Source organism: Chrysochloris asiatica, unplaced genomic scaffold, assembly GCF_000296735.1.
Source record: "Chrysochloris asiatica unplaced genomic scaffold, ChrAsi1.0 scaffold00135, whole genome shotgun sequence".
In the NCBI taxonomy this organism is placed as follows: domain Eukaryota; kingdom Metazoa; phylum Chordata; class Mammalia; order Afrosoricida; family Chrysochloridae; genus Chrysochloris; species Chrysochloris asiatica.
The window spans coordinates 9407557-9424330 of record NW_006408653.1 but is presented as its reverse complement, the minus strand read 5'-3'; the positions used below and the strand labels follow the sequence as shown (position 1 = coordinate 9424330).

At 36.4% G+C, this 16774-nt stretch overlaps 1 protein-coding gene across 1 annotated transcript in view; it reads right to left on the bottom strand.

Moving 5' to 3' along the window:
- CCDC39 (coiled-coil domain containing 39) overlaps positions 1-16774 on the bottom strand; it is a 98429-nt gene that overhangs the window by 66840 nt on the left and 14815 nt on the right. The window contains exons 2-8 of the mRNA XM_006869824.1: positions 16039-16158; positions 13877-14023; positions 10399-10557; positions 9122-9214; positions 8899-9027; positions 3566-3757; positions 12-115 (exon numbers count right to left, since the gene is read on the bottom strand). Coding sequence (XP_006869886.1) covers positions 12-115; positions 3566-3757; positions 8899-9027; positions 9122-9214; positions 10399-10557; positions 13877-14023; positions 16039-16158 — 944 coding nt within the window. The remainder of the gene's footprint in view (positions 1-11; positions 116-3565; positions 3758-8898; positions 9028-9121; positions 9215-10398; positions 10558-13876; positions 14024-16038; positions 16159-16774) is intronic.

Below are 16774 nucleotides of genomic sequence, written 5' to 3'. Positions count from 1 at the left end.
TTTTTTCTTACCTTTTAGTTTCTTCATTAAAGTCCTTCTTTATTTTGGAAATGTTTTTCCTCAGAGCTTCTAAATCACTGGAACTTCTATTCACAGTGGCTTTTAAAGAATCCAGCTATTTATTAGTTAATAGACAGAAGTTACATATTTATATCTTATAAATTAATTTCACTTTTGAGAAGTTCTACCCTGTCACTTAGAATACGTTCTAGCAACCTACACTGCACCCATAAAATGCAGTAAATGCTATAAATGACACATGTTAAGTTGTTCTTATTGAACTGATAAGTAATTTTAAAGGATTTGCTGCATATAACTAGAAAATTTGCAGAAAGCCAAACTTCACTAGGCCTGCTCAGTAAGAACATATCCAATAGTCAACATAAGTTAATGTCTGTATATAAAGTGCTCACAAAATCCCTAACAATTCTAATTGGATTTGGGCAAATCTTAATAACATACATTTCACCACTTAATCTAAATTGTTAGAACAGAACACCCAAAACCTGGACTTCTCCACTATTAAGAACAGTGCCAAGGAACTCTGGTAGCGTAGTGGTTATGAGCTGGACTGCTAATCTCACAGTCAGCAGTTTGAAACTACCTGTGGTTCTGTGGGAGAAAGATAAGGCTTTCTGCTACCATAAAGATTTGCAGCTTCGGAAACCCTAGACTGGGTTGCTATGAGTCAGAACCAACTCCACGGCACATCACCACCACCACCACCACCAAGAAGAGTGGCAAACTATTAATGAAAAGTAGGGCTAACTATCCCAGCATAAGAGTAAGGATGCATCATCCTAGTGTTTGAAATTTTTTAAATTTAGAAAATCATTAATTCCCTTTCACACCAAAGCTTATACAAGAATGTTCAGCCATTACTAATAATAGCCAAAAAAAAAAAAAAAAAAGGAAAGCAACCCAAATGTCTGTCAGTTGATGAACAGATAAACAAAATATGGTACATTTATGCAAAAGAATGGAGTCCTGGTGTGGCGCTGTAGGATAAGCACTGGATCTCAAGGTCAGTTTGAAGGTCACCTGATTCAAACTCACCCACGACTCCTCAGAAACCTTTTACAGGGAGAGTCGCTGTTAGCTGGCACTGACTTGATAGCACTTGATAACAACAGTGCAAAACAATATTTTTCCACATAAAAAAAGACATACTGATATATGCTATGACATAGATGAACCTTGAAAATATTATACTAAGTGGATAACAAAAGACCACTTATCATTTCATCTATATGAAATGTCCAAATTACTGTTGTCGAATTGATTCCAATTCATAGAGACCAATTCATAGGACAAAGTAGAACTGCCCCAAAGGGTTTCCAAGACTGTGATCATCATCACATCGACGGCCACATCCTTCTCTCACAGTCCTTTCTAATAGAAGTCGAGTGCTTCATCACTGTGCCACCAGGGTTCCTATGAAAAGTCCAGTACAGGCAAATTCATAGGTGAGTAGCTGTCAGGAACTGGGAGAAGAAGGAAATGGAAAGTGACTGCTAGTGGGTATGGGATTTCATTTTGAGGTGATAAAAAATATTCTAATAGTGGTGATCATCCCAAAGCTCCGTGAGTATAATAGAAATCACTGCAGTGTACACCTTAAAAAAGTGAATGATAGTATATATAGGGATAAAGTACGACTGTAGGAATGAATGAACAAACAAATGAATCTCTACATTCTTTTCTGCACTTGGTGAAAACTGTGAGAACTTTTTAAATGAGGGATCAGTAGTACCAGACAATTCAGGCAAGAAATTCACTTATTTTTTAGGAGCTTGTATAATTGTTCTCATTTGAAATTAAAAATAAAAATTATTTCCTTTTCTACCAGAGATTAAAAAAAAAAAAAAATGCCCTGCAATACCTTACAGAATTAAATGCTTTACAGTATTCTAATTTTCCATCTAAACAGGGGAAACTTTAGATAATGTGGCCTTAACGCACATAATTCATAAAGAATCCTTTTCATTACTGATTAAGGGAATCATTTACTTTCCCTAGGATAAGCACTGGACTTTCCAGCCACTCCTTGGAAGCCCTATACAGAGTCACCATGAGTTGGAGCCAACTTGATAGCACTTAACAACAACAAAGGAGCAGTGGTGGTGCTATGGCTTAGGTATTAGGCTGCTAACTGAACAGTTCAAGCCCAACAGATACTCTGTGGGAGAAAGATGAGGCGGTGTACTAGCTAAATATCTCGTCTTGGAAACCGTAAGGAATAGCTCTATACTATGTCCCCCAGGGTCTCTATGAGTCAGAATCAACTCAGTAACAGTGAGCTTTTAAAAATTTTTAAATTTACTTTCCGTATGGAATAATCTAGTTAGCATGTATCCTACAAAAGAAGAAAAGAAAAAGGCAAGACAATTTTTGCTTCAAGATATATTCACCACTACATTGGCCTACTACCAGAATGAAATATTACTCCTAGATAAGGAGAGAAACTGAATTTAAGAAGGTAACTCCACCAGGAATTTGAGACTTCAGTACATACAAACACAGCACTGAAAAGACATTTCCAAGCATCTGATAATATTGTATCATTATTCATCTTAACATCTGCCTATTATCTTGTCAATTTCCACTACTGGGCCAACAAGTAACATCAAGATAAATGGAGAAAAGATTGAAGTTGTCAAAGACTTCATTTTGCTTACATCAACCATCAACACTCTTGGAAGCAGCAGTCAAGAAATCAAACAATGTACTACATTAGGAAAATCTGCTGCACAAGACCTCTTTAAAGTGTTCAAGATTAAAGATGTCAGTTTGAGGACTAGGGTGCACCTGACCCAAGCCACAATATTTTCAATAGCCTTATGTGCATGTGAAAGTTGGACAATGAATAAGGAAGGCTGAAGAAGAATTGATGCATTTGAGTTGTTGTGTTGGGGGAAACTATTAAAAGCATCATGGGCTACCAGAAGAACAAACAAATCTGTGTTGGAAAAAATACAGACAAAATGCTTCTTAGAACCCAGGATAGCCAGATTTCATCTCGCATACTTTGGACAAATTATCAGGAGGGTCCAGGTCCTGCAGAAAGACATCATACTTGGTAAAGTGGATGGTCTGTGAAAAAAAGGAAGAACCCCTAATGCGATTGATTGACACAGTGGCAGCAGCAATGGGCTCAAGTGTAGCAACGATTGTGAGATTAGCACAGGACCAGACAGTGTTTCGTTCTGTTGTACATAGTGTTGCTGTGAGTTGGCACTGACTCAATGGCACCTAACAACAATAATTACCTCATCATTATAATTTACCATTAAGACCCTTGGAGAGTCTTTGCCTTGGGGTCCCTCACAGGACTCCATGTGTGGCAGTCAGGTCAGGCACATTATAAACCCCACCAGTGATGTGAATGGTGCCCCTGGTACCTTCACCCTTGAGGAGCTCAATCTGAGTATTTTAAGAGTTCCAAAACATGAAAGTACATAACAAAAAAAACTAGACGGCAGTTCCTTAATCAAAGGAAAGCCCTTGTTTTATTATTTTACTAATTTATCATGAAGACACAGACCAGTCATTTAAATTGACGTACCTCATCCTTCAGCTGATTTCTAGTAGTTTCATGGCGCTGATATTCTGTCCTACATTTTAACACTTTACGATCAGCAGCAGAAATTCTTTTCTCATACTCTGTGTTATTTCCAATCTCACTCTCCAAAAACTTTATCTTTTCCTTAACCAAACTCTCTTTTTCTCTTGTTTCCTGCTTTATCCTTGATAATTCCTGGGATTAAAAAATATGTTTAGTTAAATATATGTTTAATATGGAAAACATAGTTAAAACAAAATAGATTTAGTTATAATTTTTCTATTACTATTTGTTGTTGTTGTTAAGTGCCATCGAGTCGGTTCCGACCCATAGCGACCCTGTACAGGGTTTCCGAGGGTGTAAATCTTTACGGGAGTAGAGAGCCTCATCTTTCTCCCACGGAGCGGCTGGTAGTTTCGAACCGCTGACTTTAAGGTTCGCAGCCCGATTCGTAACCACTACGCTACCAGAGCTATTACTATAAGATATACTATAATGGAGTCTTGATGTGGTGCTTTGGGTTAATGAGCTGGACTGCAAAGTTTGTTTGCACAGCAAAGATGGTGGTTCAAGCTCACCAGCCGCTTCTGGGAAACCCTATACAGGGTCAATATGGATCAGAACCCACTCAAAGGCAATTAACAAAAATATAAGATATTTTACTTGAATAAAACAAAATATTAATATGTTACACACCAATATGTTTATATTTTAAAGACATAATAGATTTTCTTTCATCTATATAGGACTTTGCTGAAAATACAAGACAAATAGTTAAGCATTTATAAATGAAAGGTGGCACAGAGAAAGCATCTGACAATATTGAACATTTTTTTACATTGGATTTCAATGCAATTTTCCAATGCAATCCTGTGCAAATTTCACAGGATTCTTTTTCATGTTTTGAAAATAACATCTTAGTTATTGATTTCAGTAGGAACATATTTACTCATATCTATTACTAGTGCTGTAAGGAGCTCTGGTAGCGTAGTGGTTACGAATCGGGCTGCGAACCTTAAGGTCAGCGGTTCGAAACTACCAGCCGCTCCGCGGGAGAAAGATGAGGCTTTCTACTCCCATAAAGATTTACACCCTCGGAAACCCTGTACAGGGTCGCTATGGGTCGGAACCGACTCGATGGCACTTAACAACAACAACAACATTACTAGTGCTGAGTATATGAAGACAAAATATGCAAAGTATATTAACTGAGATGTGGATAAAATGTAGGATGGAAGAGCATGGTTGGGGAGGGGATAGATTAAGAATGATGAGGTACAAATGACAGCAATGAAGCCAAAAGGTGTGGGTTAGGATCAAATGTGAAAAAACTCAAATGCCATGTATGAAAAGGGTCAGCTTTTATGCATTGTAGAACAAAGAAGATATTTACGTTTATGGAAAAAAAGATCAGATGTGGTTTTTACAAGTGATGCTTGTTTTTACTAGAGGGCAAAGTACATGATTCCCTTAATTAGCAATGAGAAGGATTCTTTATGAAGTATGGATAAATTGGAGGAAGAAAAAAATCACCCTGAAATATACTTATTTCAAGTTTTCCAAAATAGAGTCCTGCCAACCAACTAGTCCAGGAGCTAGGATAGGGAGGGAGGAGGCACTATAAAATCACGATATTTTAGAAATGTTTCATGTAATAGTATACATATTAGCATACAAAATGGATATGTTTCTGAGATGGTATGCATTTATAAAAAACAAAAACATTTAAAAATTTTTAATTCAGTATTTCCATCATTCTCTGTAACAATTATATAGCATTCATTAAGTTCAGCATTCTATACACTGTATTCATTCAACCAAAAACCAAGACAAAACTTTCTAAATTTATGTAGATCAGATGATCATTTAGACTTTCCTGCCATGGGTTAGTCTTCAAACTGACATCTTTGTGCTTGAACATCTTTGCAATAAGTTGTTTGATTTCTTGACTGCTCCTTCCATGATTATTGATTGCGGATCCAAGCAAAATGAAGTCTTCGACAACTTCAATCTTTTTCCATTTATCATCTGGTATTTATTGATCTAATGGTGATTGGTCGAGAAGGAATTTTGCTTGAGGTGCAATCCATACTAATAGCTGTAGTCTGATCTTCATCCGTAAGAACTTCAAACCCAGTTCTCTTTCAGCAAGCAAGGTCAAGGTTGTATCAACAGCATACTGGAAATTTTTAATCAGTCTTCCTCTAATCCTGATTTCACCTTCTTCTTCATATAATCCAGCTCCTTGGATTATTTACTTAGTATACTGGCTGAATAAGTACTGTGAAAGAAGATAGTCCTGATGCATACCTTTCCTGATTTTAAATCATTTAATATCTACTTGTTCTCTTTGAATGGCTGCCTCTTGGTTTATGTACAGATTCCTCACAAGCACAATTAAATGTTCTGGAATGCCCATTATTTGCAATAGTTATCCACATCTTGTCATTATCCACACAGTCAAAAGCCTTTGTATGGCAAATAAAGCACAGGTAAACATCTTTCTGGTATTCTCTGCTTTTAGCCAAGATCCATGTGATATCAGCAATGATATCCCTAGTTTTATGTCCTCTTCTGAATCAGTCTTCAGTCTCTGGCAGTTCTCCATCAATGTATTGAGAATAGAAAGAGGGACTTACTACCATCAAGACAGAAGAGCCAGGAGCAGAGTATGTATTTTGGACCTGTACTTTGAAGCTCTGGCATCCTGAAGAGGACTGATACTAAGGTGTATGGACATATCTCCAAGTAATACTGGGGCTACAGATGCTCAAGGGAGACAACATTCCCCAGAGCTGGCAAACAGAAAGCCTTCCTCCAGAAACTACACTCTGAATTTGGACTCCTGGGCTCCTAAACTATAAGAGAATAAGTTTCAGGCTTGTAGTATTTAAAGGCATACACTTGTGGTATTTCTCTAAGTAACTCAGAAAAATGACCAGAATTCCTTAGTCAAGAACTTACTGAAAAGGCAGGAATTGTTTTTGAGAAACAGGGAAATGGGTCTAATCTCAACTTAGATTCCCTTGTGGTATGCTAGCATTAGCTCTCACTGGCTCACTAGAGCCGATTTGCACATCTCTTCTTAACTCTGTGATTAGTGGTGTCATGTGGAAGTTAAAAAATAAACAGAAATGGTACAAATCAGGTTTCTGTTAGTTTTCAGGGAGCTGGTTACTACACACTTAGAAACTTGATGTTATTGTTAGGTGCCATTGGGTAGGTTCCAACTCTCACTGACTATATGCACAACAGAACTAACACTGCCCAGTCCTGCAGGATCCTTACAATTGCTATTAAGCTTGAGCCCAATCTTGCAGCCACTATGTCAATTAAATTTCATTGAGGGTATTCCTCTTTTTCACTGTCCCTCCACTTTGCCAAGTATGATGTCCTTCTTCAGGGACTGGTCCTTCCTGATAATATGTCCAAAGTACAAGAGATGAATTCTCGCCATTCTCACTTCTAAGCAACATTCTGGCTGTACTTCTTCCAGGACAATTTGCTTGTTTTTCTGAAAGTCTATGGTACTTTCAATGTTCTTCAACAATATAATAATTCATACCACTTCTTAAATGGAACCACCTCTTAGCACCCTCCCTGGTCTCTGACAACACAGCTAACCTGGAGCTATCAAACTGTAAATAAGGAGCCACATTGAATGTGAGTGGAGTCTCTGAGTGGTGCAAATGGTTATGCACTTGCTGCTAACAAAAAATTTGCAGTTCCAGTTGACCCACAGACACTGTGGGAGAAAAAACCTGATAATCTACTTCTAAAAAGCAGCCACTGAAAACCCTCTGTATTACAAGTCTATTCTAACATATTGCCATAATCAGAGCTGATTAGATACCGGCTGGTTTGGATTGGTGAATATAAGCAGGAGGACACTAGTTACAGATTTTGCCAAATCAGCAGTCAGAGTCAACTTGGCCATGGGGTTGTATAAGAATGATCCTCTGATGTTGGTTGCAGAACTGAAATTTTGGATCTAGCACATTTCATTCATATAAAGAAGGAAGTCAAAAGCTTGACTTTTGAAAACAATAAAAAATTAAGCAACAGACGCTAATGTCAGAATTAAAATGAAGAAGATTTCAGGTAAGAATGGTTCCTCCTTTTCTCTCTCAGTAGCCATAGCTTATTCTATTGCTAGATGTTGGTTACTTACAGGAAATTAAAAGAATCTCAAGCAAACTACATCCAGATATAATAATTCCAAACCCTCAGTGGGCTGAGCTTTGGCTTTTTTTATGGAACAGATTTAGAATGGAATTTAACACTGCTCTCTCTCTCCTTCTGTGCTCTTCAATTCCTCTCCTTTTAAACTCCACTTAATCTTCTCACTTTTACTCCCAGCAAACTATTATTTCATCCTTAAATGAATTCCCAAAAGAGTTCTAAATTACCGCTAAAAGTAGGAGGAGTTAGCCGTAAGTCAGTTAAATGCATAGCCATTGAGTCAATTCTGAATTATAGCAACTCTATAGGACAGGGCAGAATTAAGCATAGGGTTTCCAAGCCTGTAAATCACCACAGAAGCAGACTACCACATCTTTCTCCCATGGAGAGGCTAGTGGGTTCAAACAATGGGCCTTTAGGTTAATATTTAAACACTTAATTAGTGCACCCTCAGGGCTCCAGTTCTATGTATACCTGTGCTATATTCCTCCGCTTCTGAACTCCTACCTCATTATTGGTGCCATAGCTTCAAAAGTGAAACTGTATTTCAATTGCATAAATTGAAAGGAGTTTTGTTGTTGTTGTTGTTTTCAGTTCCTCCGTCATTGTGTCTTGGCCAACTGTGAGGCTCAGTTCCCTACATCTATAAATTACTATCAACTAGCACATAAATTAAATCCATGGCACAAATGTTGGACAACATTTGTAGATTGTTGGTGTTGTTAAGTGCCGTTGAGTCGGTTCTGACCCATAGCAACCCTGTATAGGGTTTCCAAGGAGTGGCTGGTGAGTTTGAACCACTGACCTTGTGGTTCAAACTGACTTTGCAATCCAGCGCATTAACCCACAGCACCCATACCAGGACTCCATTTGTAGATTAGGACATCTATTTAACTATAGTAAATTATATAGTGATTTTATTTTGTTCTGTATTTCAGAGATGACAGGATACCATCTTCAAGGATTATAATACCATAAATAAATAATCTTCATAAAAATCACACCTCTAAATAGAATCAACTTTGAAAAACATTTACCAAAAAAGTTGCAGCCTACTAAAGTGATTTTCAAACAGCAATACACTGGAAATGAATGAGTTAAATACAAAAGAAAAAATGCAGTTGAACATTACAAGGACTAGACAACTACCTTACCATGGCACAGTTATCTATGTCTTGATCCCTTTTCTGCATCTGCTCTATGGTGTTCTCCCACTGTTTAATGAGTTCTTGTCTTTCGTTATGTATCCTACGAAAATCTTGGGCTGCTTTGTCCAATTCTAACTGTCAAGCAGAGAGCAAACAATATTCCTGTTCATTTAAATGCACCTGCAAAAACCATGCTGAAAATTAAATAAAACTCTTCATTTAAACCAACCTGTGCACTTAGAGTCTCTGTAAGTTCATTGTCAAGTACCTTTTTTTTCTGATTACATTCCACAGTCAGTCTTTCTAATTGGAGGGTCAGTGCCTATGAAGTAGTTACACATAAAACATTTATAATTAACTTCAAAGCTGTTAGATATCATGTTTAACATGGAAAAATATATTATTACAGTATGCTTATCTATAACACTTATTTGCTACATAAAATAATTATGTTTTCCTTATTAATGTATATTTTCTTTATTTTTTTTGCCCAAAGAGCCCAATATATTTGAACACATCTGCAATGAAAACTCAAATTGTTTATAAAATGTATTTTAATATTTTAAAGTAAATTATAAAAATATTAAACTATAATTTGTTATTTTAAAAAATATAAAACCTAATCATTGCAATGAAACAATGAGTGTAGCATGTAAACTAATCACTCAATTCACAATAAAAACTTAATATATATATATGTATATATGAAAAACAATAACAACAAAAAAACATTGTCATCAAGTCAATTAAGACTCACGACTCACAGCGACCCAATGGGACAGACTACAACTGCCCCCTATATGGTTTCCAAAGTTGTAAATCTTGACTTGAGCAGACTGACACACCTTTCCTCCATGAAGCGGCTGGTGGGTTCAAACCACTGACCTTGTAGTTATCAGCTGAGTGCTTACCCTCTGTACTACCAGTGTTGCTCTTTGAAAATAATACATTTGGTATAAAACCTACTAGAAAATAATATATTTTAATAATAATTTTATTAACATTGCCAGATTTATTTATAAACAGATTATAAGTGGTGCTCAGAATAATATATCAAATAATCACTACTACCACTGTAAGAAATCAGAAAAATAACATACAACATTCACGATATATTTGGACAAAAATAGTTAAAAATATTTATAAATAGACACTTTCTTTTCTGAAATACTTTCAAGAACCCCCTAAATCAGGATTCTTAACCTAAGGTTTCTGAGTTCCTAAACGGTCAAAGGACTTCAGAAGAAAATTCTGGGTAATAGAATACAGTCATTTTTCTAAATAAAGAATTCCTACTTTTGTTAGATTCTGAGGGAAAAAAAGTTTAGGAGCTACTGTTTTAAGTACTCTGGTTCAAGCTCACCAGCTTCACCTTGGAAACTCTATACAGGGTCACTTAGAATCAGAACAGACTCAATGACACTTAACAACAACAAGATTAGGAAAAAAGGTTGACATACTACAGATTCAGAGACAGCCTTAACAGTTAAAACTTATATTTCTCACCCTGATTTTATTATCGTCTTGTTGTGCATATTTCTGAAGGGTGAGGGCATCACTGTCTTTATGAGCTGATTCTTCTAACCAGGCCTCCAGAGCCTGCTGGTCCCAGTTCATCTGACACTTCAGACCGTCCAATTTTTGAGTAGTTTTAAATATGCTGTTCTAATTTCCAAAGAAAAAGAGATTATAAAACATTTCCTATGACCATACAAATTAAATTGTTGTTTTTGTTAAGTGCCACTGAGTGTATTCCCACTCATAGTGATCTTGTATAGGTTTTCTGAGGCTTTGAATCTTCGAAGGAGAAAAAAATTGTCTTTCTCCCGCAGAGCAGCTGGCAGGCTTGAACCATGGACTGTGTGATTCACAGTTCAGTGCTTATCTATGGAACCACCGTGCTCCAATTGATGGATTCCTGGTGTGGCACTGTAGGATAAGCACTGGACTGCAAGGTTGGTTTGAGCTGCAAGGTCAGCAGTTCACACTCTACCAGCGGCTCCTCAGAAACCCTATATAGGGTTGCTATGAGTAGGAACTGATTCGACAGCACTTAACAACAACATACATATTAAAACAAACTATGACATTATGTACAACCAAAATCAAAACCAAAAAATCCCATTGCCATGGAGTCAATTCAGACTCATAGAGACTCCAAACAGCAGAGTAGAACTACCCCAGAGTATTCCTGAGGCTATAATTTTTTATGGTAGTACATTGTCACATCTTTCTCCCATGTCAGATGACTGGTTCAAAATATCACGGTTTCAGTTAACAGTCAAGCTCTTTAACCACTGTGCCACCAGGACCCCTTACAAGGGTAACTCTTTGGTCTTTAACACTTGAAATAAAGAGGTCTTGTGCAGCATATTTGCCCAATGCTAAATGCTGTTTGATTTCTTGACTTCTGCTTTCATAAGGTTGATTGTGGATCCAAATAAAATGAAATCTTTGACAACTTAAACCTTTTCTCTATTTATCATGATGTTATTTATTGGTCCAGTACACATTTTTGAAGCAATGAAACCAGCCTTTACTGGCATTCAAGTGCTCACAGCAGTCTTGCTGTTCCTTCTTGTTTTAAACAAGGTTGTGCATTCTCATTTAAACCATATAAACTCATATAAATCCTCTTCTGAATTTGTTCGATCCAAATCATCAATAATTTCTCCATTCCATGGATTGGCCCTTAACTGACTTTCTTTGTTAAAATTGATAATTTTATGCCTACTGCCGCAAAATCATCTTCTTACAGTTAATAACGGTTGAAACAGTCAACTATGACTATTTTTCCTATCATGCTATTCCACTAACTTTCTTTTCATTGTCATATGCCTTATTAATCTTCATCTTTATATCATTTCTAGAGCCTTTGTTACCGTTTTTGGATTGGAACTTTCAGTGGAATAACTTCTCCTGCTAGACAGATTGTTGGGATACAAGCAGTGCAGGGGTTACAGTTTGAGAAACTTGAACAACTTGGTTCAGATTAACAACTGATACTTCATATGGTACAAAATGCTACATCCGATCATGCTCCAGGCTTGGTCTACAATGAAGTTTGCTTCAGTGTCATAACAACGAAGTCAGAGTTGTCAGGCACATGTGCAGTTTAATTGTTGTAGGTTGCTACAGGTTCACATTGTCTATCTTTCTATCCGTTGTGACTCCCGACATTCAATGTAGACCACTACTATCCTGTAGTGTTTTGAACATTAAAACGTTACATTGAACATCTATGAGTCAGCATCTGAGAATAATAAACTCATCAAACTATGCACTGCAGCATTAGCTAAGGTGGCTTAAAAAGCTTAGTAGGAAAATGGAATTAAAAGATGATGGAATTTTTCCACGGACTTTTTGAAACCCCATGATCTGTAGTACCTATCTGATAAGATGTATCAAACAAACAAATAAAACAGTCTTAAGTGCTTTTTGTCAGAACTCAAATGCACTGTAAGTTGGGGACTACTTGTAGTTGAGAGTCTAACCTTTATGCCACCCAAGGACTCATCACTTACATATATGCACATATAAAGAAAAGGTGCTGGTAATCATAATTTGTAAAAAGTCCACAAATCAATTAACTAAACTGAAAATGAGAGAGAAATTGGTTTAAAGCAGTTTAATATTGGAGTACCTGGTTGCTGCAAATGGTGAATGTACTCAGCTGCTAAACAAAAGAATGACCGTTCGAGTGTACCCAGAGACATCTTGCAAGAAAGGTCTGGCAACCTTGTGATGGTGGTGGTTGTGTGCTACTGAGTCATAGTAACCCTGTATATGGCTCCGAGGCTGAAAAGCTTGACTTCCAAAAAATGGGTCATACACTATCCTCACAATCAATGCTAAATTTGAGCTCATTGTTGTAGCTACTGTGTCAATCTATCTCATTGAGGGTCTTCTTTTTCACTGACCCCTACTTTACTAACCAAGATGTCCTTCCTTCTCTAGATAATATGACTGTCTCATCAGTCTTTCTAAGGGGCATTCTGGCTGTACTTCTTCCAACATAGATTTGCTTATTCTTGTGGCAGTCCCTGATATATTCAATATTTGTCACTAATACCATAATTCAAAGGCATCAATTTTTTGAGTCTTCATTATTCATCGTACAGTTTTCGCATGCATATGAAGGAATCTCGTGGTTTGAGTCAGGCACCCCTTGGTCTTCAAAGTAACATCTTTGGTTTTCAACACTTTTGTTGGTGTTAAGTGCCGTCAAGTCGATTCTGACTCACAGCAACCCTGTACGTGGTTTCCGAGGAGTGGCTGGTGAGCTTAAACCACACACCTTGCGATTTAAACCAATCTTGCCGTCCAGCGCATTAAACTGCACTAGGGCTCTTTTTGACATTTTAAAGAGGTATTTTGCAGCAGATTTGCCCATGCAACATGTCATTTGATGTCTTGACTTCTGCTTCCAATGAATTGTGGATCCAAGTAAAATGAAATCTTTGCAACTTCAACCTTTTTGCCATTTATCATTTGTTGCTTATTGGTCCAGTTGTGTGAATTTCTGTTTTCTTTATGTTGAGGTGTAATTCATACTAAAACGATAGACTTTGATCTTCATTGGGAAGTGCTGCAAGTCCATATTGGTAAAATAATGTGAAGGGTAAACATTTTTAATGAAAGATAAAATTCAAAACAAAAAGCAAATTTTTAATTGTGGCATTTACAAATGTAGCACTTACTCAAACCAACTATACCTTCTATTTCATAACAGGCATCTAGAACGGTGCTTTGACCAGACTAAGGAACTCAAAGTAGTTCGTGAATGAAAACTAAGAAAAGAAATGTAACATTCTTATTACTGCCTGATTCAAATCACAGTTGCTTTTTCATTTCATTGTCCTATAAAACAACATAAGAAAATGACAGGAAACTAATGTCTTTCCTATACACAAAAATCAATGCTTGCTTGGTGAAGGAAGAGGGGGTTGTAGCACAAAATTTTAAGTAACATTTCAATACATACTTCCTTATCATTCTTCTTCTCCCGTATTGAAGCTATCTCATTTTCTAGTCGTTGGATTTCATCCTTCACTCGTCCCAACTCTCTTTCAGCAATGGCCTTAAAATGTTCTTCACTTTCAATCTCATGCTCCCTGGCTTTGCAAAGAGACTATAGAATAATAATAGGATAGAAAGTCTTTTAAGTTTTTAACATTATAAAATATAATAATCTATTCAACAATAAGTTTCTGAAAAAATTATTATATTATTATTAATCCCACTACTCTGAAACCTATAACACATTAGACTTAGTGACTGCCTTGGAGTTGGTATTGTTCACTTATAAGAATGTTAGTTCATAGACTTTACTAGGAAATATGGTTCTCAACAGGTTTTAGATATTATGTTTACTGAGCGAAACACAAGAAAACCAAAGCTTATAAAGTGACACTTAAAAACTATTAACTCATAGCTTATTTGAAAATTATTTTCAATTGGTTAAAAACAATAGGGAAATTGAATTATTATGTGAACTAATCACATATTCTAATTTAAAGAGATAATTTTGAAATAATTATTTCAACGTTAACAGTTGTAAATATTTCCTCAAATGTATTAACATCTACTCATGCCATTGTATAAAACTTAACTTTGTAATTCAGCACTTGTTGGCTAAAAGCAACCTTGCAGTGTTAACACAAACAGTGCTAATCACACAGTATTAACATTGTAAAAATTGCAATAGGTTATTGTCTTTTGTTTTTATTATCCTATTTTATCAAGCTTGACTATAATGAGATATGCATACAGTATCTATGTCTCAACGCTGCAATTCAGTGTTTTTATAAAACTAAGGTAAAGAAACTGTTCTAAAAAGTTCAATTACACAAACAAATCAGGATTCTAGAATCCTGAGTATTGTTTCCCAGAGTTTCATTATATTTGCAACTTTCTACTAAGACATATAAACCATGAAATTACTTATTTATAGAACTATAAATTGGTTTAGATATAATTTTGTTCATTTTTAAGAATTACTTTTTCTCAGAAAGATAAACGCTCTACAAAAAACAAAATGTCATTTCAGATGGCAGTGAAGTAAACTTGCCAAGCTCCATGGTTTGCTGGGAACCATCTGGGAGTGGGGTGCTACACATGAAGAGATTGTCCATAAAACAAAAAATTACTTAATCACTCCATGTCTTAATTTTTATTATTTTGTTACAATCATTTCTGAACTGGATTAACATTTCCCTGTTGTTTTAAATAAAGCCTCTTAAATATAATTTAAGATTTTATTATCACGGGATTGTCATTACAAATGTCAATTCTTGAACTATGCTCAAACACGATGCTGCCCTAGGAAGCTACTCAAATGTATAGACTATTTGCTTCTACTCAAAATGGCCCCAGTGAGTTGTGTTGAAAAATTTAAAAACAGCTATCATTTCTCACTGCCATCATTATTTACTTCTCAATATTTTCTGCTTTATATAGTACTGTATTGGAGTCCTGGTGTGGTGCTGTGGGCTAATGCTCTGCACTGCAAAGTCGGTTTGAACCACAAGCTCATTAATCACTCCTTAGAAACCCTATACAGGCACACTATGAGTCAGAACCGACTTGATGATACTTAACAACAACATAGTACTATTGTTAGTGTGGTGGCGCTGTAGGATAAGCACTGGACTGCAAATCACAGTCGTTCCCCAGGAGAAAGATGACTTTCTGCTCCCACACAGATTTACAGCCTCAGAAACCTATTCAGGGTCACTGTGAGTCAGAACCAACTTGACAGCACTTAACAATATTACATTAGATTGTTTGAATGGTGTTTTCCCCTTTAATTTGCTTGGATTTAGTGACAGTGGGTAGTTCTTCAAAACTTTTTATCCTGCCTATTTTAAGGTTCAAGATCATGCTCATGATCGTTGAGCTATGCTAGTGTTTCCTATTCTATCTAAAAAAATCATAGCTGTATATGTACTTGAAAATGTTCAATGACTACATATAATATTGCTATTGTTAAGTGCTATGGAGTCGGTTCAGACTCATACTGACCCAGTATAGATTTCAAAGAAGCAGCTGGTGGGGTTGAACTGCTGACCATGTGGTTCACAGTCCAGTACTGATCCTACAGCGCCACACCAGGAGTAATGTACATGAATTCCAACATTACTGTACCTGTGTAAAGGCAAACTCCTGTTTAACATTCTTAAAGTGAGCAGTCATAGCGCTGATTCGATCTCCATAGTCACGCAGCTGATCTTGCAAGTCTCTTTTTTCGGTCTGAAGCACGGACAACTGCAAGTAATAAATACTTTGATTAGCCAAATTGCCACTCAGTTTTTGTCATATGGAAGGACTTCAAATCAGAAGAAAATTATGTGTTCATTTACTTTGCTTCTTTCCATGTCCATCTGAACTTCTAAAATCTACTGATTTTTAAATGTTATAAGATAGTGTTGCAATTGGGAGATTACTGTGGAAATTCTACACTGTACTGCACAGAATAGAAATCTCTCTCAGAATTACAGCAGCAGCAAGAAGGGATCCACTTGCTAAAATGCATTTTTTTTCCATACAGTGCACACTGTGTTTTGAGAGGGGAAAAAATGAGATTCTATTCCATAATTAAATCAGAAGATCTGTAAGTAAGGGAAATAAGAGTACAGCAATAAGATGTTACAAAAACACAGAACATAAATGGAAATTTGAATAGTGGTTGGACACCAGGCATTATTTCTCCTCCATGAGCCACTATAAAAAAAAATCTACAGATTTAGTCTATGCCTCACAAAATAGAACTGACTCTCAAGAGCTTAGAACTTGTTTTCTTGCCTTTCTTTTTTGGGGTAAAAATATATATGTTGCTGTTGTTGTTATGTGCCATGGAGTCGGTTCCGACTCATAGTGCCCT